General features: G+C 39.2%; 2 protein-coding genes and 1 non-coding gene across 3 annotated transcripts; 2 read left to right on the forward strand and 1 right to left on the reverse strand.

Annotated features, from left to right (window-relative positions):
- The first annotated feature begins 1242 nt into the window (after positions 1 to 1242).
- On the forward strand, positions 1243 to 2961 carry Cdk8 (cyclin-dependent kinase 8). Its single transcript, XM_090165748.1, has one exon. It carries the CDS (start codon positions 1489 to 1491, stop codon positions 2797 to 2799), a length of 1311 nt encoding a protein of 436 aa, XP_090021874.1. The 5' UTR covers positions 1243 to 1488; the 3' UTR covers positions 2800 to 2961.
- A 3532-nt stretch (positions 2962 to 6493) lies between these two features.
- Patr-1 (Protein associated with topo II related - 1) lies at positions 6494 to 13937 on the reverse strand. The gene is made up of 17 exons (XM_090165750.1): positions 13565 to 13937; positions 13406 to 13508; positions 13210 to 13349; positions 13062 to 13157; positions 12936 to 13001; positions 12724 to 12873; positions 12174 to 12662; positions 11915 to 12101; positions 11796 to 11847; positions 11668 to 11733; positions 10678 to 10900; positions 10079 to 10196; positions 9844 to 10010; positions 8588 to 8812; positions 8270 to 8512; positions 8109 to 8200; positions 6494 to 7317 (listed from the first exon to the last, which is right to left on the reverse strand). Exons 1-17 carry the CDS (start codon positions 13598 to 13600, stop codon positions 7161 to 7163), a joined length of 2610 nt encoding a protein of 869 aa, XP_090021876.1. The 5' UTR covers positions 13601 to 13937; the 3' UTR covers positions 6494 to 7160.
- Positions 13938 to 22989: 9052 nt separating this feature from the next.
- On the forward strand, positions 22990 to 23061 carry TRNAD-AUC (transfer RNA aspartic acid (anticodon AUC)). The gene has a single exon. It is a non-coding gene; the product is annotated as a tRNA-Asp (tRNA).
- The last annotated feature ends 2303 nt before the right edge of the window (positions 23062 to 25364 follow it).

A 25364-nucleotide genomic window follows, 5' to 3' on the forward strand; every position in this document is an offset into this window, starting at 1 on the left:
ACTGGCGTGTTCAATGCATTGAGTTGGGAATATTAATCTAGAGATCCAATCAAATCTGCTCCCCGCGAAACAAGTTTTTGAAAAATACGAATGTGCCGTCTGCTCTAAAATGACGAGCAAACGTTATCATATGACCCGTGGCGCCATCCATTATTTTGAAGAAAAAAAATATTTTTGCTTGAAAACGCGTCTTATTTGAACGAACCATTGAGAGATAGACGGCGCCACGGGTAGAATGATAACGTTTTCTCGTCATTTGGGCAGCCTTGGAAATAAGGTTTTTTTTTTAATTGGTCGTTATGACCAGTGACCCCTTAGATTATGAATTATTAAACTGGTCTCATATAAAATGTTCTAATGTCATTTTATAAGCCTATAAAAACATATACTACATGGTAAAATTAATTTTACACGTATTCAAAATAGTTCACTTTATTTTATGAGTATCACAAGAATAGTACAATATAGTACTATCTCATCTAAGACTACTGCCTTAGCCTAGAAGAAAGAAGACCCTCGTAATTTACCGTATTCTCTCTCTCTCTCTCTATTCTAGGCCCCGTAGCTCCCGAGTCCCTGGTCCGTTACCGCGTAGCCTAGCGTACTCGGGGGAAAGCAAGACAGAGGATTGAGGGTTTGAGACTTTGAGGCCAGAGGGGGTTCGACTGTTCGAATCGTTCGTGGGATGCGGAGTCGCGGTACATAGAAATCCGGGGAATAGGGAAATCAAAATTGATCGAAACCTTGAAATAATAAACTTGTCATCTCCTATTTTGATATTATTTCGAAGTATTAAACTGGTCACCTTCTATTTTTTGGAATTATTTCGAATTAATAAACTGGACACGGTGACCAGTGACCCCTAAAATTTTGAATAAATAAACTGGTCTGAGCAATTAATAAACTGGTCTTTGACCACCTGACCACCGTTATTTCCAAGGCTGCATTTGGGACGCCGATGGGAGCAGACGACAGTATTCTTATTTTTAAAAACTTGTTTCGCGAAATACTGAAATCCGACGTTTTGATTGGACCTCTAGATTAATATTCCCAACTCAATGGTTCAATGCCTCAACTTGCATACGATAGCAGACGCTGGTCAAAATTTTCCCCGCCCTTCAGAGTGCTACTAGAGGCGCCTCTAACGGCTGGTCAAAGGCTTCTCCCATGTTTCGAAAGTGTTAAAAGGTTTTTCTTATGGAGATGCCTATCTAGTAAGCGAAGCGTATATATAGTCTTTGGTTTTTAAGAAATTAAGACCGGTATTTTCATTTTCCTGGGGAACTTAGGCTTAGGCTTTCTTTACGGTTTTTACGTTTTAAACTGGCTTTTAAGATAAATTTTTACTCATAATTTAAAACTGTAAAATATTTTACATTAACCAAGTTTTTAATCGGACCAGATCTATCTTCGAAAATTGCGAGGCAAAGGCCCCCGTATGACCGTAATTCGGGCTCAGGTTTTTCAGGAGGAAACCTGACCAATACAATGGATTACGAATTCAAAATAAAAACGGCCACAGAGAGAACCAAAGTAGAAGATATATTTGAGTTTGAAGGATGTAAAGTTGGAAGGGGAACATACGGACATGTTTACAAAGCGCGCTCAAAGGACGGGACAGATCCCAAAGATTATGCCCTGAAACAAATAGAAGGAACTGGAATATCTATGTCTGCATGCCGAGAAATAGCCCTATTACGGGAACTGAAACATACAAATGTAATCAATTTACAAAAAGTGTTTCTTTCGCATACAGATAGGAAGGTCTCGCTGCTCCTTGATTATGCAGAACATGATTTGTGGCATATTATTAAATTTCATAGAGCAGCCAAGGCAAATAAGAAACCTGTTATGGTACCCAAAGGGATGGTCAAATCCTTACTGTACCAAATTTTGGATGGAATCCACTATTTACACTCTAACTGGGTACTACATCGGGATCTTAAGCCTGCAAATATCCTAGTTATGGGTGAAGGACCAGAAAGGGGTCGTGTGAAAATTGCAGATATGGGATTTGCTAGGTTGTTCAATTCACCACTAAAACCTCTAGCTGACCTAGATCCAGTAGTCGTTACATTTTGGTACAGAGCTCCTGAATTATTACTTGGAGCACGCCATTACACTAAAGCAATTGATATTTGGGCTATTGGATGCATTTTTGCTGAATTATTGACATCTGAACCGATATTTCACTGTCGGCAAGAAGATATTAAAACTAGCAACCCATACCATCACGATCAACTCGATAGGATTTTTAATGTTATGGGCTTTCCAGCTGATAAGGAATGGGAAGATATTAAAAAAATGCCGGAACATCCAACGTTGCTCAAGGATTTTAAGAAATCTAACTATTCTAGCTGTACGTTAATGAAATACATGGAAAAACACAAAGTCAAACAAGACAGCAAAGCATTCCAACTCTTGCAAAAATTGCTTCTTATGGATCCCACCAAAAGAATAACTTCGGATACCGCAATGCGAGATCCCTATTTCTTGGAAGATCCAGTACCAACCCAAGATGTTTTTGCGGGATATGCCATACCATACCCTAAACGTGAATTTCTGTCAGATGAGGAACAAGAGGATAAATCGGATAACAATAAAAATAACCAAAATAACCAGGCAAATCAAGATAGTAATAACCACGGACCAAATGCAAAACGGGTCAGAATGGCACCTCCAACTACCACTTCATCTGCTGTGCAAAATCATGTTATGGGTGGTGTTCAGACGCAGCCTAACATGCCTTTCACGACTGTTGCCAATAATCAACAAGGAACTTTCCCTCAACGTTACTAGATCCAACTAGACTTTAATTTTAACTGGCCAATTTTTGCATGCAAAAACATTATTTTTCTGTAGTTTTATGTTCATATTTATTGCAAAACTATTTTATAAACATTTGTTAAATGTTTTTCAACTTTACGTTCATTCTATTTTTAAATAAATGTCTATGCTAAATTCTTTTTACCATTATTGTTTAGGCCTACAGAAAAGTCATCTATTTAACCATGGACTAATTAATTAACCCATGGGTCAGTTAAATCACGGCCAACTTTGATTTCTCGCGCATCTCTCGCGCTACAGCGGCCATGTCATTCGTTGACGTTTCTGTGTTAAACTATGAGCAAAAGATGTGTATGACGTCAGCGCCCCTAGCGGATTATTATTTTTGGTATAGTTTTTACATTGAAGACAATATAACCACCGAGCGTGGCGCTGAACTCCTACACATTATAGTACAGTTTATAGGGGGGAAATCCTTGCTCGCGGAATTTCGACGAATGTGTTGGCCAGGCTTGGAAATAAGGTTTATTTCTAAACTGGTCTATTTGGCCAGTGACTCCCAACTCTTGAATTATTTAAGTGGTCACGTAGACCAGTTGGTTAATAATACGGTAGATAATTTTGGATTAATAAACTGGACACTGGACCAGTGAACCCCTAGCTTTTGAATAACAAAACTGGTCCGAGCAATTAATAAACTGGTCTTTGACCCAGTGACCACCACTTATTTCCAAGCCTGGTGTTGGCCGTAGTAGCGCGAGCAGCGCGTGATCCAAGTTGGCCGTGGTTAAATGAAGTTATAAAAATCATACAGAAATCCCTAAACCTAAGAGGATGTAACAGGCTAGTCTTCATATTCCAGTAAATCACAAAAACATGAAAAGCAAATTATCAGGTATAAAATCAGAGAGTGTAAAGTCACTTCGAGAGGGTAAAGTCGAATAAAATTTTGATATGATAATCCAGGCTGCGTTCAGTCACGGCCAACTTAGATCTGTTCTCGCAGATGGAGTTGTTCCGAGTGTTCACCCAGTGCCACAAGCTGGGATCGAACCCGGCTCCTTTTGCTGCGAGGCGAAAGTGCTAACCACTCCGCCACCCCAACTCAAGTTACGGTGAGTTAGCTAATAATTATTTATTTTTAGCCATATAACTTTACATAATATAGATGGCGCTACCGCCTAATTATAAAGATGAATTTCGTACAGTCTTATCAGAACAGGTCCCGCGTAACCATGGCAACCGAAATCGTAATTGTAATTCTAGCAGTATTATTCCCAATTCAATGGAGCGAAAACAGATCTAAGTTGGCCGTGGTTCAGTAACTCGCAACCAAAGACTATATAAACGCTTCGCTCACTAGCAAAGACTATATATACGCTTCGCTTACTAGACAGGCGTCTCCATAAGAAAAACCTGTTAACACTTTCGAAACATGGGAGAAGCCGTTGACCATCCGTTAGAGGCGCCTCTAGCTTGGAGAAGAGAAGTATTCTGGAGTGGAAAATCCCATAGCGGTAATAAGAACGTTCTTTCCCGCCTGTTGCTGTTAGAATTACCCAGACTACCCCGGTTTTTGGTCGGACGTCAGCTTTATCTGCCATCATTCTGGCTTGATGACGTCCGACCAAAAAGTGCATGATGGGAATTTTACAAAGCCGCAGGTGGCGCCCGACTTTTCCACTACAGAATACTTCTCTTCTCCAAGCCTCTAGTAGCACTCCGAAGCGCGGGGAAAATTTTGACCAGCGTCTGCTATCGTATGCAAGTCGAGGCATTGAACACACCAGTCTATTTAGCGAAGCGTATATATAGTCTTTGCTTACTAGTTAGGCGTGTTCTATGGCTCAACATAGAGGAATAGCCCTGGAGTGGTATTGATATAGTCAGTTGCAGGCTAAGAAAGACAAAATATATAGTACAGTCGGCGCAAGGATACCTCAGACCATTTCCGGCCAGTCGACCGCGCGTAATTTAAATTTGACCACTTTACGGTCAATTTCAAATTTCGTGAGTTTCATCGTTTTTTCGCGCCATCTAGGAACCAAAATTGGAATATATTTTTTAATTTCATGTTGTCATGAGTTTAATTACTCTAGCCGCGGGTAAAAATATTAACCCAGCTTTTATACAGAGGTGTTAACAGGTTTTTCCTAGGAACACGCCTGTCTAGTAAGCGAAGCGTATATGTAGTCTTTGCTCGCAACGAAGTATCTGAAAAATTATTTTCGTTGACACCGTTGCTAACGTGACGTAGGATCTTGTTGGACCATGGACTGTAAATTTTAGAGGACGAGTAAAGCGTAGCCTTCCCCTGTAGAATTTTGGTTTCCCCGAACATCAATCACTTCGAACTAGAGAGAGAGAGAGAGTCCGTCAAGGTCATTTGCACAACGCAGAGATAGACCCCCCCCCGCGCATGTTATCTGGAAATCTGGCCGACCGAATGACACGCGCTTTAGTTTTTTTTTATGACCTTGAGCGACTCCCGTCAGCCTGATCGGTGAACGGGGCGTAAAATACCTCGGGAATACCGGTCCTCTAAAATTTACAGTCCGTGGTTGGACGCTTTTTAGGCTTGTTGTAAATTTTGTAAAATATTGCGTGCCGCGCCGTCACGTGACCGTTGAGCAACGGAAAAATATAGTGTTGTAAGTCGGAAAATTTTCCGTATTTTTCCGAAAAAAAATTTAAAGTTTTCATTCCATAATTAGTCTAATATATTGTTTGCAAATTTAAATAAAGCGGCATTTTCGCCTCATTTTTTCGAATCTAAAAGTAAAACTTAACCTCTAGACTAGTTTAAACTGATTAACAATGCAACACTACTAATGTTTTGTAGTGTGTTTACTGATATTATTCATTTTATATCGATAAAAAGTTAAAAACATTAAAACTCTTTTAAAAGTAATTAATGTTTCAATTTTTTTTCCGATTTGCGGAAAAAGTTTCTGGATGTTTTTCCGCATTTTATTTTCCCGGAAAATTAACAACACTAGAAAAATTTTACAGCCGATGACTTCGTTGCAGTGATGTCAAGTCGCCAAATTGAAATTTTCCTCGCAGGGACTTAAAATTTCCCTTTTAGACCAAATTTTCCCTAGTTTCTTTATTAGCCTTCAGAAAGTGATATTTAATACATAGCGCCTTCGAGGTAACCAATATTAAACTATACGCCCCAAATTTATCTTAATACATTTCCTTGCTTTATATGCAATAGAATAATTAGCTGAAAAATTACACAAAATAACGATTTTTTTTACGAGTCGTCGATAATAAAACGAAAAAGTGGAAAGCAAAATTGCAGGGGTGCCAGGTTAATAGAAAACATTAAGCTTTCTTGCTTTAATATTTTCATAAAATTAAATCAATTATTTTAAATATTGTGATTATTTAGATAAGTAGCTTCACTTTAAAATCACCCTACGTCGAATTTCCCTAGATTTCGCAAATTTTTAGTCTGATTTCCCTTTTTGGATTTTTAAGGGGAAAAATTTCCCTCGACTTACTATCACTGACTTCGTTGCGCAACGGACGGGCAACTTGACGTCAAATTAAAAAAACACGTTCGGTAAAAAACCGCTGACCACCGAGCTTTTTAAGAGTTACTGAAGTCTGAACACAGCCTACGTTGGTTGCAACTAGTGCTGTGTTTGTTGCTCCTAGGTTTCAATATCCCCAAAAAACCCTATTAATAAACACAAGCTAAATGCTATAAATCTTTATTTTTGACAAACTCTGTCAATTCTTTTAAAAACTAAAAATTAAGGATTTTGACAGTCACAATTTTGGCATGAAATTTACCAAGAATAACGGGCTAACAAACCTCCCCTTTTAACATTTAAAACACGATTCATAAGAAACTTACAAAAAGAATTTGTTTTATACAAAACTAAGATTTCAAGGGGAGGTTGAAATAACGTGGTGAAGGTTGAAAAAAATATCTCTATGAGCGTGTAAATTGTGTTTAACTTAATAAACCCTTTTTTCATGCGTTTATCACGCAACAATATCTATATACTATTATTAAAATCTTTTATCCATCGCAAAAAAATGAAGAGATAAATACTATTTAGAACATTACACCAAAGGGTTTTTAAATAAAGTATCATTGCGTAGGTTTTTATCTTTTCAAAAGGACTAAAACATATATTTTGCCTTTTTTATAAGAGCACTTTTAAAAGCATATGTAGGCTCTTTTAATTATTATATTTATATATTCCCCACGCAATTAAGAAACAAGGTACAAAATCGGTATGTAAGACTTTACAACAAAATTAATAATTAAAATTTGCATGAAATTTTTTTCATAGAAGATTAGGGGTGAAAAGTTCAAGGCTATTTTCTTTACAAAGGGTTAGTGATTTCTTTTCTCATTGTGATTTAGTTTTGGTATCTAAAATTTCTCTTTTCTCATCATCTATTGAAAACCTCTTAACATGTCGTATGAGGTCATTTGTAACACTGTTATGAAAACTTAAATCTTTGACGGAGCAAATTGAGTTCACCAAATGGAGAACACTTTGTTTCCTACAAAATATTTTATACATTGTATTAGAATATTGTTTAGCTTATAAAATTGCCTTCATTAGTTTAAAAAATTGCTTATTGAGGAACATGCTCCAGTATGAAAGGAATGAACAAACTTTAAAAATTCTGTTATAATACAATCCAGTGGTTTACTGGGTTTTACCAAAATTATTCATGAAAAATAATTTAAAAAGTAAGCTTAACTGTTTCTGCAAGATTTCTCAGATTAGTTGCAAAAGCTAATTGAGATTGTGGGTTTTCTACACCCTAAACCAACTTGTGTATAAAATTTCTCAAAATTAAGTTGTTTAAGCACCACATAATCCCTTTCAACACTACAATGGCCAATAAGCTAAATTATAATGCTTACAGGGGTGCGAATGGTACACCGGGCAGCGTCATAGGGGGGGGGGGGGGGCACCGAAAATGCAATGATATAGCAGGAATAAGCAATTGCATATGGGGGGGGGGGGTGAGATCTCGAACCACCTAGGGCAGCTACTAGACAGGGGAATAAAAATATGACTCATGTGACTAAGCAATGGGTTTTCTTTTGAATTTGTAGATCTTAACATGTAGTCATATATTCATGCACTAACAGATTTTTTAAATGGCTCAATTGTTTCACTAAAAAAAGGGCTTTGCTGTAGCTTAGCCGCATGCAGTGTTCACTTTCCTGATTGTTTACCCCATTTTTAATAGGTTGCGCAACACTAAACACCCTTAGTAGTTTCGCCTATTAAGACCACTTTCCCACTGAGACTAAACAAATTCATCAAAAATGTACTCACCATTCGGACTCCAAGTCATTTTTTAAATTAGAAATATCACCATATAATTCTTCAGCACGATGAAATAAGTTGCATACAATAGCTACACCATACTGGAAATAAACAAAAACAGTTAAGTGCCAGTAAAAATTAAAACAAAAATTTACAGAAATGCCTTTTACTTTACTATGAAGAGCAGCTACGTAGTTACTCCTCTCCCTTGAAGGAGTAGTACCAGAAATCAGGTCAACGGGAGACCCGCTCCTCAAACCTTGGCCCAATAGAACTACATCCACAAAGGAACACTCTGAAATCACTTTTTTAACTAGCTGTACATATTGCAGTAGAACGCGGTCATGCAAGTCTCGACGCACAATTGCTCCAATAAAGCGAAGCAATGAAGCTAATAGCGAAACTTGCTGACTCTAAAATTTAAAGGTAAAAAATAATTTAGCAAAAAACTTTTGATAAGGTGAAATAGAATGGGTTCAAATACGAACATGATTAAAGAGTTTCATAGCTCGAAATATGAGATGTCGTCCTTTACGAATTAAAGCTATTTGTAAGAGTTTCTCTTCTGGATTTCGAGGATTAGAACAGCCCAAACTTTCATAGAGAGATGTTATGAGTTTTTCTTCTTTCTCTTTGTGAGGTCCTTGCGCATCCTCAGGTAAAGCGAGCATTCGTTTCTCTTCATCATCAACTTCAAGGAGCATTGAATATAGCTAAACACGGATCAGGTGGAAAATAAATGCAAAAATTAGTCAGTTTTTAATTGTCTAAACTCAATTTTCAATTATCTAAAAAGTAAAAACTTTTGGAAGTAGACTTAGTCACTTGACTTCATTTAGAAATACAAAAAAAATTAGGAAGACGAAAGTGTCCGCAACTAATTAGAGACAAGAATTACCCCACCTTACTTACAGACATTGTTTTCATAGGTTATACTTTTCTGTATCCGAAGCAGGGCTGTGCGAGTACTCAGTCTCGAGTCTGAGTCGGGTACAAACTTGAATATTGTTATTTTATTACTCGAATGGACTTATACTATTGAAAATTTAAGACTCGAATAGGACTCGTGGCTAATTCTTAAGGACTCGAAGACTCGAATGACAACTCGAAAATGGGACTCTAGAATTGGTGAGTGAAATATTTTGGGACTGACTCGACTCTAAATCCAAAAAAGAGGATTCGCACAGCCCTAATCAGAAGGTTGAATGTGTGCATCTTGGAACAGAATGTTAATTGATTTCTTTATTGAAATAAAGAAGTGAAAATTCACACTTTTAATATAATATATAATCAAGAATGTATTTATTTATACTCAGGGAGAATGAATATATCGAGACTATCGACAGACACGTTGAGCTTCTAACCCCGTCACGCTAAGGGGGGGGGGGGGGGGTTGGAAAAAGGAGGCGGTCTTATTTTTTGTATCCTCGCTGCAGCGTTAATCGCGTTGAAAAACGTAATTTTAAAGAACCAATATTATTTGATTTTATTAAAGCAGAGGAGCATACCGTGGGGCTCAACGGGTGGAATTGGAGAAACGCTAAAAATAATCTCGACATATTCATTCTCCCTGAGTATAAATAAATACATTCTTGATATAATAATATAATAAAGTTATTAAGTGTTAATTTAAGGCTTTTTACATTCCCAAATGGTGTCAAGCGGCTAAACTAAATTATATTAATTAAAAATTGTGACCATCACAAGCCCAGGCCTAAGACCAGGGAGAGAAGGCCAAAAATACCTTTTCTATATCATACAACAGCCTCCTTTGTCGATGTAGCTCCTTATTAGCTGGCAGTCTGTTATTCTCATCCTCTACTAGCATATGTTGGTTATCCATTTCTAAAACTCGCCTTGGAAAATTTACACTAACGGCTTGTAGCTTTCCCAATGAATTCTCATACTGAACTGCAATTTCAAATTAATATTAGTAATTATTACAATTTTAATTACATTAAAATAACTTAAGGACGCACCAGGTACATAAGTTTTTGATTCATGCTTCCCAATTTCAGGCAAAACTAGTTGGATATCATCACCCTTCTCTCCATTCTGTTTCTCCTTTTCTCGTTTCATTTTACGCATTATGTAAGTCTGATAATGGGTGAAGAATTCATTAAGTAAAACGAATTAATATAATAAATTCAACAAATATGAATATCAATTATTATTAATTTATTTAACCCATGAATATTCAAAAATTTCAACTGCAATACACTTATCTCAGGGTGTTAGGTGGAGCCTATTAAGGTCGTAAAACATCGATTGTCTGTTAAGGAATCATGAAAGGCCTACAGAATCAATATTCTAATCATTTCTTAAATAAAAATAGTTTTTAAAACATGATACTTAATTTTTTTAACAATTAAATTATAATTTTATTTAAAATTTCAAAAATAGTTAGGACTCGGCTATTTAGGCCACTTTCAAGTTGATTTCAACCATATTTTTGTTTCCTAAGAAACAAATGCATTCTACGCATACTATGTTGTCAAATAGTTTCTGCCTATTGCTTTTAAAGAGGGGACCCAAAGGTTGAATATTCATGGGTGAAATAATTGATGATATAGCTTACAGTGTGGTAGTAATCATCAACGTAAGGGTTATCAGTGTGCAACTGCAGCATTTGAATTTTAATGAGCCATTCTTTCTCCCTTTGTGTCATGAGACCAGCATACTCATCATAATCTTCTGATTCCGAAGTTGAATAAGATCTCCCTTGAGGTTGCATGTGAGGTGGAGGTTGCCTTAATAACGCCGCATTCAAATTCAGAGGATTTACAGCAGGATTAAAATTTCTGTGAATACATTTGCATTATTCATTAACCAATAGTATCTGTCAGATGAGCCTATTGAGAAGTTCATAAACTGCTTGATGTTTGTCTGTTAAACAGGTCTAAATCACAAAGCATTTGCTTAGCACAGTGGCGTAGCTAGAAATCCTTCAAGGGAGGGGTTCAAACTATGTAAAATACCTGAGGGGGCCTAAGTTAATACAGCAAAAGTTACACCCAAGGATGCGATTTGGACACAGAAACCCTCCCATTGTCTTAGCAGACGAAAATCAAGGAGCTTCTCGCATTGGCCTATACATGGCTCTATATACACTGACGCGTCTTTGTTTATTCTAGAAAACCCATCATTCACAAAGCAGGCCTTTATCCGTGACACTAGGCACTTTTTTAACTTTGTTCCTAATGGAAAAAATTTCAAAATGCATTGAAACTGCCCAGTAAATACTATTTCATTGCATAACCTATCAATATAAATTCCACATAGAAAAAATTAATATTTCATAATAATCCTTGGTGTAAAATTATATTTAAGTGGAACATTTGATATTCCTACCATATTTTAATATTTTGTTAAATGTTTCCACTTTGTAACTTCCTCGTTTCTTTGATTTAAGTTATTTTAAATATAATTATTCTGTATTTTGTTTGTCTCTTATTTTTTGAAAATATTTTTGGTTTACTAAGTAAACAGCCTCTTATTCAATTTGGGAAGAACTAGAGACTACAATATATATAAAAAAACTTAAACAGCATGCTGAGTCCATACTTACAATTGTAATAAAGGATGTCTGATAGGTCTAGAATATAGGAGTCGTCTAAAGTCAGGTTGAGAGATCCTGCGCGGTGAATAAAACACAATTATGCTTAAACTTTTGTTCATAAATTTTTTTATGCTTACTTAGGAGCCCTAGAGGGATGCATAGCTAAAGGATGATTCAACGGTACGTGGCCTGCCATATAAATGTTACAATTCAATATTTTTATTTAAGTTTCTGCGTACCCGATGATAAAACGTACTATTTGCAACCATAGGATTAGGATATGGCACCTTGCCCCTTCCCGGATTAAGCAAAGGATGTGGTGGGAAATTAGGATTTGCCATGAACTTCTGGGGTCCTAGCGGGCTGTTTATCATTGGTGACATTCGTCCACCCAAATTAGCCATTGGACTTGGTGATCCAGTTGACGAAGCCATCATATTGGACTGTAAAACCAAATACATTGTCTCATCAATGATATAGAAGCATTTCACTTGATATTTCAATAGACTATTTACTTGGGGTGGAGTTCCAATAGGTGGTTGCTGAATTCGATTAGCTGAAAAGGGTGAATTTCCAAACCCAGGTGGAGGGTGCATAACGTTAGGTGGCGTACCAACTGGGTTAAAGTGAGGTGAACCACCTTGTAAGAAACGTTCAACATCATCGACAACATGCCCTCTTCGCTGCATCATAATATCCCTCTCCACATCATCAAGCATTCGAACGCCACCCTTAATGGGTAACGGTGGCGTAGCATTGTCATTCCACCTCGTATTCCAAGCTGAGGATACCGGTACATTTGGCGTACCTAATAGTTCTTTTTCCAGTTGCTCCGCAGTCACGGCCATTTTGGGTGCCATCCAACTGTCCTTGTTAGTCTTCGACTCATTGCTAGTTAGTAGGTCACGTTCAATATCTTCCAAACGTCGGGCTGTTATGGGTAAGTTAGGAGTTGGAGGAGTGGTATGACCCATTAGTGGCATAAAATGAGGCTGTGGAATTGGCTATAAAGGATGAATACAGTTATAATTTACAGTAGGATTTAAGTTAAGTAACTAAGCATACTTGTGATGGAAATGGCGTATTATTTACAGTATTCACATTGGATTGTAAAGATTTCAACAAATTGTTCAGTCCACTATCGTTTGATGGAAATGGGGTAGATGATGTTAAACCCGAGCCTGTACTCCATATAGTTGTTGTTTTTGGAGAGCCCTATATAATTTGAAGAGTCGTTGCTGAGCCAGTCATTATCTTGTTAGTATTTCAAAACTTACACATTCTTCCACATCAAGTATTGCTGGTCTAGGTGGTGATGAACCAAATAAAGATGATATGGGTCGCTAACAAAAAAATATCTATTAATATAAACCTTAAACAAAAGCAATAATTTTAGAAATTACAGAAGCAGAATGGTTTGAGCGAGAAAAACACTTAATCGCGTCATCATCAAGGTCATCTTCTAGCCCAAGTTGGGATAAACTCTGTTCAACAATTTCCTAAAACAACAAAAGTTAATACAGAAGAATGATTTTTTACAAAATAAATTACTTTTGAGCCATTTCCAATATGATCATCTATAAACTCATCATCAAAATTTACATATCGTTTATTAGAATTATAACCAGCAGCTTGTCGCCCCGGATGTATTATCTCTGCTAATTTTTCATGATCTTCTTCCCAATCTCCATCTACAATAAAACCAATAAACTAAGCTAAATAAATATTTATTACATCAATAACCTACCCAAGGCTCCATCCCCGAAGGTTTCATTATTCAATGCATCATACACATCCTCTTCGACATCCGCAGTTAAGAGATCACCTTCATTCTTACATTCCCCAAAAGTCTACCCCTCCAAATAATTAGTTTTTTAGAGACCAAACAGATCATATAATGACTTACGGCATTTTCAAACTTAAAAAATGTATCAGAATCCATTATTTACAATAATTTCTTTACTCCAATACATCATAATATAAATTTTAATATTGAACTTTCAACTTTTCAGCACAGCAAAGCTTTGTAAAATTTTAGGCCTTGGTTAAAAATTTCCTTCGGGCTTCGCTGGGTATTTTAACTATTGTGGTTTGATATTCCCAGATAAAAAAAGATAACTGATAATATTAGAAAACTTACGTTTATTAAAATTATTATAATTGAAAATTTTGACCACAACTAAATGTATTTTAGCCTTTTAGGTCACTTATTAGAAATTTCTCAACATCTAATTTTTGCTTTCAAAGAAACTGCGTCACGGTATCACGTGTAATTTTTTTATCCAATGGCACGAACGAAAAGAGAGAAAACTGATAAGTACTCTCTATTTATGAGAAATTTTATACACGTAATCATAAATAATATAATATTTTTCGAATTAAGTAACATTGAAAGGCAATTTCTAAGAATAATTTATTTATTTGAACAGAATTGCCTAATTTTCAATGTCAAAATAAATGAGAGTAAAAAGCATTTCCCAGCCCTGTTCGCAATTTTATTTTAAGCACGGACTGATCTTTTATGGAGAATATTCGTGGGGGAATCCATAGCTTGACTACGTGGAGGGGATCCGTTAGGGGAAAGAAATTTCAACAGTGGAGGCATAGGTAGTACGGCCGTGGTGGCCGCCACGGGTGGGGTGCATTTGGCTGACTCCTCATTTGACCGACTTTTCATTTGGCCGACTGCTCATATGTCCGAATGCCCATTTGGCCGACAGCTCATTTGGTCGACTTTTCAGTCAGCCAAATGAGCAGACCATATGACCGACTACCCTTTTAGCCGAAATTCGGGTCGGCCAAATGAGCAACCCATTTGACCCACTGCTCATATGGCCGACTACTCATTTGGCCGACTTCTCATTGGGCCGACTGCTCATTTGGCCGACTGCTCATTGGGCCGACTACTCATTGGGCCGACTACTCATTGAACTGACTACTCATTGGGCCGACTGCTCATTGGACCGACTGCTCATTTGACCCACTGCTAATTTGGCCGATAACTCAGTCGGTCAGATGAACGGCTCATTTGACCGACTGTTATACTATAGTCTGTCCTATACTATGTCTTTAGTGTTAGGTTGACTTATAGAACGGGCAATGTATTCTAAGTATTGGCGCCTGACGGCGCCGCGCACTCACTTCGCTCGAGCGCTGGGGGGCCGGACCAGCGCCCCCCAGTCCCGTTCTTTATAACCAAGCTGGGCCTTCTAAAATGCGACCTAGAGGACAGTACCTAGCTAAACGCACCTAGTATCGTTCAACCACCAAATGAGCAGTCGGCCAAATGAGTAGTCGGCCAAATGAGTAGTCGGCCAAATGAGTAGTCGGCCAAATGAGTAGTCGGCTAAATGAACAGTCGGCTAAATGAGCAGTCGGACAAATGAGCAGTCGGCCAAATGAGCAGTCGTTCAAATGAGCAGTCGTTAAAATGAGCAGTCGGCTAAATGAGCAGTCGGTTAAATGCACTGTCCATTTGGCCGACTGCCCATTTGTCCGACTGTGAAGTTGGCCAAATGAGCAGTCGCCCCAATGAGCAGTCGGCCAAATGGACAGTCGGCGTATCGTGTATTTTGTGGTTGACCAAATGAGGAGTCGGCCAAACGTAACTCTCCCGCCGCCGCATGGGAGATTGTAAAGGGGGGGATAGGCTCGTAAAAGAATGTATATACTATCCGTGCTTTAAGCATTGACAACTGCAGCCAAAGACCATGGATTAAACACTAAAGGATGTTCCACGAGCGAAAAAACGCAAAATACTCTGTAACCTTGCCACCTAGCGGCGCGAGCCCGCAAACCGGAATTTTTTTCTATCCAAGGGGCAAACAAACAGGCATGCAATGATACTTCGTTTATTTACTCACCAAAGATCTTTATTTTAGGATTTAAAGCTTTGCAGTTTCAACATTTTCACTATTTACTATTTGTAATTTTAAACGAAATTGCAGATTGATAAAAGAAGCGTGTTTTGATCCATGTGGTTATAATCTTCAACTAAAAGAGCAGACGGAAATTACGAAATTACAAAAACCGGCGAAAATATTTAAAAAAATACGAGATAGCGCTACAAAATTATATCCTGTTCCCCTTGGGAAGTTAAGCGCGGGAGAGGAAACACGTTACGTACGGCATTGAAATCTTAGCTCGTGGAACATCCTTTAGTCTTTAATCCATGCAAAGGGAAAAAAGAGAAGAGCGCAAGCGCGAGCTCCACTCTTTGGGAAAAAAGAGAAGAGTGCGAGCGCGAGCTCCACTCTTCCGGAGAAAAGAGAAGAGCTCGAGCGCGAGCTCTACCCTTCGGGAAAAAAGTGAAGAGCGTGAGCACGAGCTCAGCCGCTAAGAATAAAAGAGAAGAGCTCGAGCGCGAGCTTAAGGGCTGCCCTTAGAGAGGAGAGCTAAATTTAAAATAATTGATTCCCGCCTTTCTTCATGAATCACATCAAGTGGTGCTTTTTCTGAATGTGAATTTCCCAGAATCTATCGGTCTCTGAGAGAGGGTGCTTCTCATTACGAGCAGACCGCGAGCTCTAGCTCTTCCTCTTAAAAGAGCGCGAGCACGGGCTCCCCCTCTTGTATTAAAAGAGAAGAGCGCGAGCGCGGGCTCCCCCTCGTGTATTTAAAGAGAAGAGCACGAGCGCGGGCTCCCCCTCTTGTATTTAAAAAGAAGAGCGCGAGCGCGGGCTCCCCCTCTTGTACTAAAAGAGAAGAGTTCGAGCCACGCTCGGGCTCGAACTACTCACTGTGAAAGAGAAGAGCGTGAGCTCGGAAATTTAGTTTTTGCCTATCTCTGTTTTAAAGAACCCTGCCTTTGGCCCATGCTTTTCGTTTGGCTGGCAACGAAAGTTACGCCCTCTTCTGCCTCATTGCCCAAAAAGTGACTTCCCGCATGAAATCCGAGTTTAACGTTTGGTACCTGGATGATTCTTCGCTCGGTGACGGTCCAGACACAGTTCTTAGTGACCTGCTTGTTCTCAAAGAAATTTCCGAAGACATTGGTCTCGAACTCAACACCTCTAAATGCGAACTGTTAGTCCTTAACCCCGGCGAATTCGACGAAGCATACTTCCAGGCTCTTTTATCCACGGCTGCTCCAGGTATACAAATTATCGATCGCAGCAACTACTTCCTTCTGGGTGCCCCCCTTTCGGTCGAAGCGGTCTCCACCTGCCTCTCTAGCAAGACCGATAAATTAAAACAATGGCTGGGAACCTACACCAAATAACGGCCCATCAGAGATTTTTCCTCCGGAAAAACTGTTTGACCATCCCAAAGCTTTCGTACATCCTTTCTAGTGCCCCAATCTGGCGGGACGAAGATGGCCTTAACGTCTTCGATAATACCCTCCGTCTGGCGCTCCAAGAGGTTACCAATACTTTAATGGAAGAGGCCCCTTGGGTAAGTCTTCCCTTCCCGTTTCTAAGGGTGGCCATGGAATTCACCATGCCTCGAAACTATCCCTTCCGGCTTTTATCTCCTCCGTATCTAGTGTCGCTGACTTGGTGGGCGTGATCCTTCCTGACTGTATTACCGATTCTCCTGACCCCGTTTTGCCTGACGCCTTAAATCAATGGGAGTTTCTTTCGGAGGTGAGCGTTCCATTGGAATCATCAACCAGCGTGGGAGGGTCTGCTCGGGGACAAATCAATTGCCTTCTTGACTGACGCCGCCTACGATGACCGCGATAAGGCAAGGCTGCTCTCGGTGAGCGCTAAAGAGTTCGGTTGTTGGTTGAACGCTCTCCCATCGCCGTCCTTAGGTACCCTCTTAGATGACGACTCTTTTAGGATAGCCGTCGGCCTTCGGCTAGGTGCTAAAATTTGTGTTCCACACTCGTGCAGCTGCGGAAGCCATGTTGACTCTTTCGGCTCTCATGGCTTGAGCTGTAAGAAAAATGCGGGTCGGCTTTCGCGCCACGGCGCTGTTAACGACATCCTTAAACGGGCTCTAGTATCTGCTGGCGTGCCATCCATCCTCGAGCCTCCTGGTCTATCGCGGGATGATGGGAAAAGACCCGATGGCATGTCTCTGGTCCCTTGGTCATGTGGCAAATCCCTGGTGTGGAATTTCACCTGCACTGACCCTCTGGCGCCATCGTATTTGGTATCTTCTTCGTCAGCCCCTCTCTGGGCCACCACCCAGGCTGAAAACAACAAGAAATCCAAGTACGAGGGCCTAGAAAATCGATACCTATTAAAAGGTGTTGCCATTGAAACTCTGGGCTCTTTTGGGCGCGACGGGTTGTCATTGGTTCACTCCATCGGTCGGGAAATTCGGGAGGTAACCGGCGAGTCGCGTTCCGTCGAGTATCTCATGCAAAGGATCGCGATCACTGTCCAAAGAGGCAACGCGGCCTCGGTATTGAACACATTTCCTCCGGGGGCCTCGCTAGTGAACTGTCTACTCACTATTCATTAAACGAGACTTTTAACATAATCTACGTCTATACTGCTGCAAGTTCTCCAACTCTGGCTAGCGCCGTTACGCCACCTAGACTCGTTTCGTTCGCGAATACAAATATTAGGCCCATAAATCGGGTCGACCTCACATCGCCCAATTCTCCTTTCTCCGAATTCCCATATCACCGAATTATCTTTTCTCTGAATTGATAAAATTCCATATTGCTTTTACTCCGAAAGTTCATATCTCCGAAGTCCCATTTCTCCGAAATGTATTTAGTGACCTCACATCTCCGAATTCTCCTTTCTCCGAATTCCCCTTTCACCGAATTCCCAGTTCTCCGAATTCCCCTTTCTCCGAATTCCCCTTTCTCCGAATTCCCCTTTCTCCGAATTCCCCTTTCTCCGAATTCCCATATCACCGAAATGACATATTCTTGCTTTTACTCCGAAAGCTCATATCACCGAAGTCCCATTTCTCCGAAATCATGGAGAAATCTTTTCTCCATGCCGAAATGTATTTAGGTACACTATGCTGAGATCAAAGATAATTTAAACTCGTACCCTAGATTCGAATACTGAGAGCTTTCTCATTGACGGTTTTGTTACGAAGCGTTTACCCTTTTCCGGCACGTGACCTCAGAAAAATCGGGCTCCATCGGTTGTGGCACAGCCAACTTCGATCACGCGCTGCCGCGCTATATAGCGCGTGATGGAAGTTGGCCGTGGTTGCGGTAAGGCGCAAACCATGGAGCGATTTTTTTCTGAGTTCCGGCGGGAAGTGGGTAAACGCTATCGGCAACGCGCGAGAGAGTGATTTCGAATCTAGGGTACGAGTTTAAATTATCTTTGCTGAAATAAACCTCCTACGTGTCACGCCCGCTTGTGGCTAAAGCAAGATAATCTTGACTAAAATTTTCCTTTATTTTAATTTTTGGTCGTAATTAAATATGATGTTTTATTACAGTATAAGAAAACTGTTTGGTAGCATATTTTATTGTTACAATACAAATTTTATAATGTAGATGGCGTCCTCTGTCAAAAGGGGACAGATGAATGAATTTTTAATATAAAAACACATATTAAGCTTTCAATATCCATGTCAGCTACATAATTAAATAAAAGCAGGAGCCGCGGAATTGGGGGGCAGTTAGGGCCAAATGCACACCCATTTTGCATGGTAATGTAGCGTTCTTTATGCTTTAGTCGTAGGAGCCTAGGAGGAGCTAGTCATGGAGTACTTCTGCGGTTACTGAATAAAACAGCTTTCAAAAAAAAATTCTTCCAAAAAATGTCAATGTTTTGTAAGTAGAATATGTTAAGACAATATAAATTGAGGTAGATATATAATTTTAAATAAAAAACTACGACTTTTCGAAATCGCGCGGGCAGACTGCCGTGGCTCCTGACAATCGTACCTTTGTAGTACAGGCAAACCGGAAGGTGGGAAACATGTATTGAATCAGGGTCAATCGATAAATTTCGTGAAATCCAAAGTTTCCACATACTTTAATTAAATAATTTGTTAAAATTTCACTGTTTAATTAGTATGAAGCACTCTTCTACGAATTCTTGTCTATCACACGTTTAAAGAACAGAAAAAAATCGCCATTTTGGTAAATGGCGACCTAAATTATAAAAAAGCCGAGCGAAAAAAGCTTCATTTTAAAATAACGAGTAATACTTTAGAACGTAGTATAGTTATCTACCATATTATTATTGATAAGTATATTAGCCTTAAAAAAACGTAACATAATTTTAGTTTATAATTATAATTGCAATTTTATGTTAATACATAATAACTATAAGTATGACACGTCCTATTCTCCCAATGCTACGTTAGTTAGTGATAGTCTGTCACGGCAATTACCATTCATCCTATGGACGAACAGATTTTTGTAAATTAAATCGGGACAAATTTTAAACATTACCCTGGTGTTTGAAGGAAGCGATTTGGCTGGTATATAATACGTAGGTATCATTTTTTCGACGAATTTGCAGTTTCTAATCCTCCGATTACGCAATCACCCCGCTGCAGATCTTCATTAATATCATTAATCGACGTCGTTCAGTGATACTTATGATTATTTTGTTAATTAAGATTAAATCATATATTTTATTCAGTTGAGTGGTAATCAGCTTATTTTAATAACAAGTTTTTAACAATAAAAATATTTTGGTACAAGCGAGAGCAGTACAATTAGAATAATTACGTGGCGAATTGAACTAGCGACGAAATAGAACTTAATCGGTGATGATTAGGTTCCACGTCGCCGCTAGTTCATTCCCCCTAAGTAATTATCCCAATATAAGAGTATCTAATAAGGGTAGGTTCCAGTTACAAACTGGGCACTTACAAGGAGAGTCCGAGATGTGTTAATTGCCGATTTTGTTCAAAGTCGGGCGTATATAATGTAGACCTATCTGAGGTATGAAATTTCCCAAGAGGAGACGTTGCACTTCCCTTTCGATTTGCCATGGAAGCTGAAAATGTTTTGACCACTTTAAACAAAACAAGTTGGCAAGCCAAAATATACCTCTCCTCGGAAGAATGATCCCTAGTGGTATTAATTTCTCGACACGACCCCCAAAGATATCTCCGCAATTCAGAGTTATTTACGAAAAACGTATTCTCGGTTCAAACCCTGCCCGGTATAAAATTTTAATTTTAATTTAAATAATTGAGACGAAACAATCGAGTTTAATTTATTCAGAATATTATAAATTTAGTAGTTACAACAGCGAGTTAGACTTACTAAAACAATGCACAATTGAATATAACCCTTTTTACAGTACATGTTTATCAGTTGAATATAATACTAAGCAAATTTTAATGAAAGAAATATCTACAGATGGTAATTGTATTTTTCTCGCTTACGAAATACTTGCCGCATCTTTAACGCTCATTTTATTTCAACACTCGTAGACTTCCAGTTGACGTTGTGACACATACCGCATGAAAAAGACCAATGCCGTCCAATTTCCAATATCATATAATGACTCGCACACCCAGGAAATCATTGACTGCGTTAGAAATCGTAGATATCCAAATATCCACACCAGATATATTTACAAGAAGCAAAAACCTTACCATCAACAAAGCACAGAGAGTCACTTGACTAACCGCCAGCTCTTAAAGCAATAAACGTTAAATTATCGTCTTTGAATTAACACAACTATATATAGGTCGTTAAGAATTCCCGTAAATAAATAACAAAAAAACTAACAAAGTGGACCACCCACAGGGTCTACCCTTTAACCCTCTTATCTCGGCTGACTGCGCTAAAACAAGATATAACCTTTAAAATTTCATTCGTAAAAAAACCAGATTAGGCCTTCATAAATTCATTAATAAAAAAAGACTTTATTACCTATTATGCTTACGATGTGTGTCTTAATTTCAGTGAACCTAAGCAGCTATCGGTGGTTCTGTGGTAGAGCGCTCGACTGCCAAGCCGAATGGTCTGGGTTCGAAACCTGGGTGTAGAGCATAGCGCCGAACCAATTTTCAACGGCGGCGGCGGGAACGATAATTAGTTCGGCGGCGGCGTGGCGCGCCGATTTTCCGAAAATAATCGGCGGCGTTGAAAAAAATCGGCGGCGGCGGCGCCTAAGGGGAAAAACTCCCCCCCCTCAGAAATAGCGCCAGCCTTTTAATAGACCGCTAGAACTTAAATTTTTAAACACATTTAAAAAATACATGTTTAATATAATGTATTTTATTAAAATAGGAACCACTTGTTTCCAAAACAAAGAAAAAGTAACTTTGGTTACATACTATCAGATGTAACTTATTTAATCATAAGTGTGCCTGAAATAATTTTTTCATAATGATACCTTGTTGCAAGGATATGACGTTATTGACGTCACTTCCCAGTCGATGACGGTTTTATCCTCATCAAAACTAGTTCTCGCGTAGGGGGGAAGGAAGTTAAAACCAGTTTTACGCGACGTTAGTGCTGTATTTTCTTTGGTGGCTGTCAAAGACTATATAAAGTTACGCGTAGCTTTATATAGTCTTTGGTGGCTGTGAAACAAGGTCTCATTTAAATTTTTAATACAGATATGTTAAACAGAGGCACACTTATGAGTAACTATGTCACATATTATACTATTAAACTAAAACATTTACGCTAGTAATAACAATACTGTACTAATTTACTACCATTTCACTAGTATTATTATCTATACACTCTTTTTAGAAACTTTTGCTGGGCGCCGCCATTATCGTACAGACAACCAACGAGCCAGCCCTCTACCGCATGAATTTCATCCCCCCAAATCCGGTTTTTTCCCCGCGCATTTAAGTCTATTATCACAAATTATTTTATCTTTGTATCAAAGGAATTTTTAAAATGTAATAGAATAGTTATTGCTGAATGCAGCCAATGCAGCTGATACGTTTCTGTACTTATTACAAAATACGATGCGAGGCAACTCCAAAGCCGTTTTCATTTCTCTCTCTCCTATCCCAGCTATCTGCTGCAGAAAATCTTGGTGCGCGCGGTGCAGTGGTGCCAGATCTTTTGGAAATTATTAATTATTTTTAATTTTATAACGCTAGTACGGTGCACCCAACAGCCTAGGAATCGTAGCACTACCAAAAGAAAAATCTATGTAGTTTAGATCTCAAAACGTAATTATTATACTTTAATAATGGAAATTAATTCGGCGCCGAAATGAAAATGTTTCGGCGGCGGCGGCGCCACCGAAATTAAATTTATCGGCGGCGGCGTTTCGGCGTTATCTAAATAATCGGCGGCGGCGGCGTTTGATCGGCGGCGCTATCCTCTACCTGGGTGGCGCATTTGTTTTTAATCAATAGAGAAACGCTAAATTAGAATTTCTTCGATGCAATAATTAAACCAAAATTTCGTACTCTATTAAATACGCTTCCGATAAAGCTGACGGTCTAATTTTCAATAAGGCGTAACAAGTGTCGGTGGTTCTGTGGTAGAACGTCCGCCTATCAAGCAGGAGGTCTCGGGTTCAAATCCCGCCCGATGCGATCGCAAATTGATACTAAGACGAATACCGTGTGCAACTGGTGGAAACCCTGCCATTGGACGTTGAGAGGTAGCATTACACTCAGCACTCGGTCCGTCCCAAAGTCATTAAGAAGAAGTTGGACAGAAAACGCCCATATAAACACAACAGACTCAACATGCACAACCATCAGAACACAAACACAACAAATTCAACACTCACAACCTACGCATAAACATTACAAAAACCGTAATACACCAAACCGTCACGACGGTCAGCGAAAAAACACCATCCAAACCAAACCGCAAATGAATCCGTTAACGCTCACCGTCACACGGTGGTTTTGCCAACCCTTCGAGAAACTGCGTACGCAGTGATTACACTTTGCACCGAAAATGCGAACGCGTTCGCAGGCCTGACAGACAGACCCACAGTTGCATAACCCCTCCTAGGGGACTTTGTTCTTTATATCAGTATGCGGATGACAGCTATACAAGGAGGAAGTCCCATGATGATGTCACCTAAAATATTAATGGCGTTCCACTTAACCGTGTGTACTCTATGACAAGTTGGCAAGCCAAAATATACCTCTCCTCGGAAGAATTGTCCCTAGTGGTATTAATTTCTCGAGATAACCCTTAAAGATATATCTCCGCAATTTAGAGTTATTTGTTAAAAATATTAACCCATTTCTATCCCGCCCGGTATAAAATTTTAATTATAATTAAAATAATTGAGACGAAACGACCAATTTTAATTTATTCAGAATATCATAAGTTAAGTAGTTACAACAGTAAGTTAGACGTACTATAACAATGCACAATTGAATTAAACCCTTTTACAGAACAAGTTTATCAGTTAAATATAATACGAAGCAAATTTTAATGAAAGAAATATCTACAGAGGCTTTTTGGAATTACTCGCTTACGAAATACTTGCCGCATCTTTAACGCTCATTTTATTTCAACACTCGCCCTTGATGAAGATACCGTAGATATCTGGTAGTGGACGACTCGTTCACTTCCTGTTGACGTTGTGACGCATACCACATGAAAAAGACCAATGCCGTCCAATTTCCAATATCATATAATGACTCGCACACCCAAGAAATCGTAGATATCCAAATATCCACACCAAATGTATTTACAAGAAGCAAAAACCTTACCATAAACAAAGCACAGAGAGCCACTTGACTAACCGCCAGCTTTTAAAGCAATTAACGTTAAATAATCTCCTTTGAATTAACAGAACTATATATAGGTCATTAAGAAAGTGGACCACCCACAGGGTCTACCCTTTAACCCTCTAATCTCGGCTGACTGCGCTAAAACAAGATTTAACCTTTAAAAAATACCAGATTAGGCCTTCATAAATTCATTAATAAAAAAAGACTTTATTACCTATTATGCTTACGATGCCTGTCTTAATTTCAGTGAATCTAAGCAGCTATCGGTGGTTCTGTGGTAGAGCGCTCGACTGCCAAGCCGAATGGTCTGGGTTCGAAACCTGGGTGGCGCATTTGTTTTTAATCAATAGAGAAACGCTAAATTAGAATTTCTTCGATGCAATAATTTCAATTTCAATTCTATTTCAATTAAACCAAAATTTCGTACTCTATTAAATACGCTTCCGATAAAGCTGAAGGTCTAATTTTCAATAAGGCGTAACAAGTGTCGGTGGTTCTGTGGTAGAACGTCCGCCTGTCAATCAGGAGGTCTCGGGTTCAAATCCCGCCCGATGCGATCGCAAATTGATACTAAGACGAATACCGTGTACAACTGGTGGAAACCCTGCCATTGAACGTTGAGAGGTAGCATTACACTCAGCACTCGGTCCGTCCCAAAGTCATTAAGAAGAAGTTGGAGAGAAAACGCACATATAAACACAACAGACTCAACATGCACATCCATCAGAACACAAACACAACAAATTCAACACTCACAACCTACGCATAAACATTACAAAAACCGTAATACACCAAACCGTCACGACGGTGAGCGAAAAAACACCATCCAAACCAAACCGCAAATGCATCCGTTAACGCTCACCGTCACACGATGGTTTTGCCAACCCTTTGAGAAACTGCGTACGCAGTGATTACACTTTGCACCGAAAATGCGAACGCGTTCGCAGTCCTGACAGACAGACACACCCACAGACCCACCCACAGACCCACCCACAGACCCACCCACAGACCCACCCACCCACAGACAGACACGGTCGTTGTATAACCCCTCCTAGGGGACTTTGTCCCCTCGGAGAGGTAAAAATTCTCGGTGTCGTCGTTTCAAGTGATCTAAAGTTGACCTCCCACATTAATTACGC

The sequence above is a fragment of the Leiobunum rupestre genome, chromosome 2, assembly GCF_980474605.1.
Source record: "Leiobunum rupestre chromosome 2, qqLeiRupe1.1.hap1, whole genome shotgun sequence".
Lineage (NCBI taxonomy): Eukaryota > Metazoa > Arthropoda > Arachnida > Opiliones > Sclerosomatidae > Leiobunum > Leiobunum rupestre.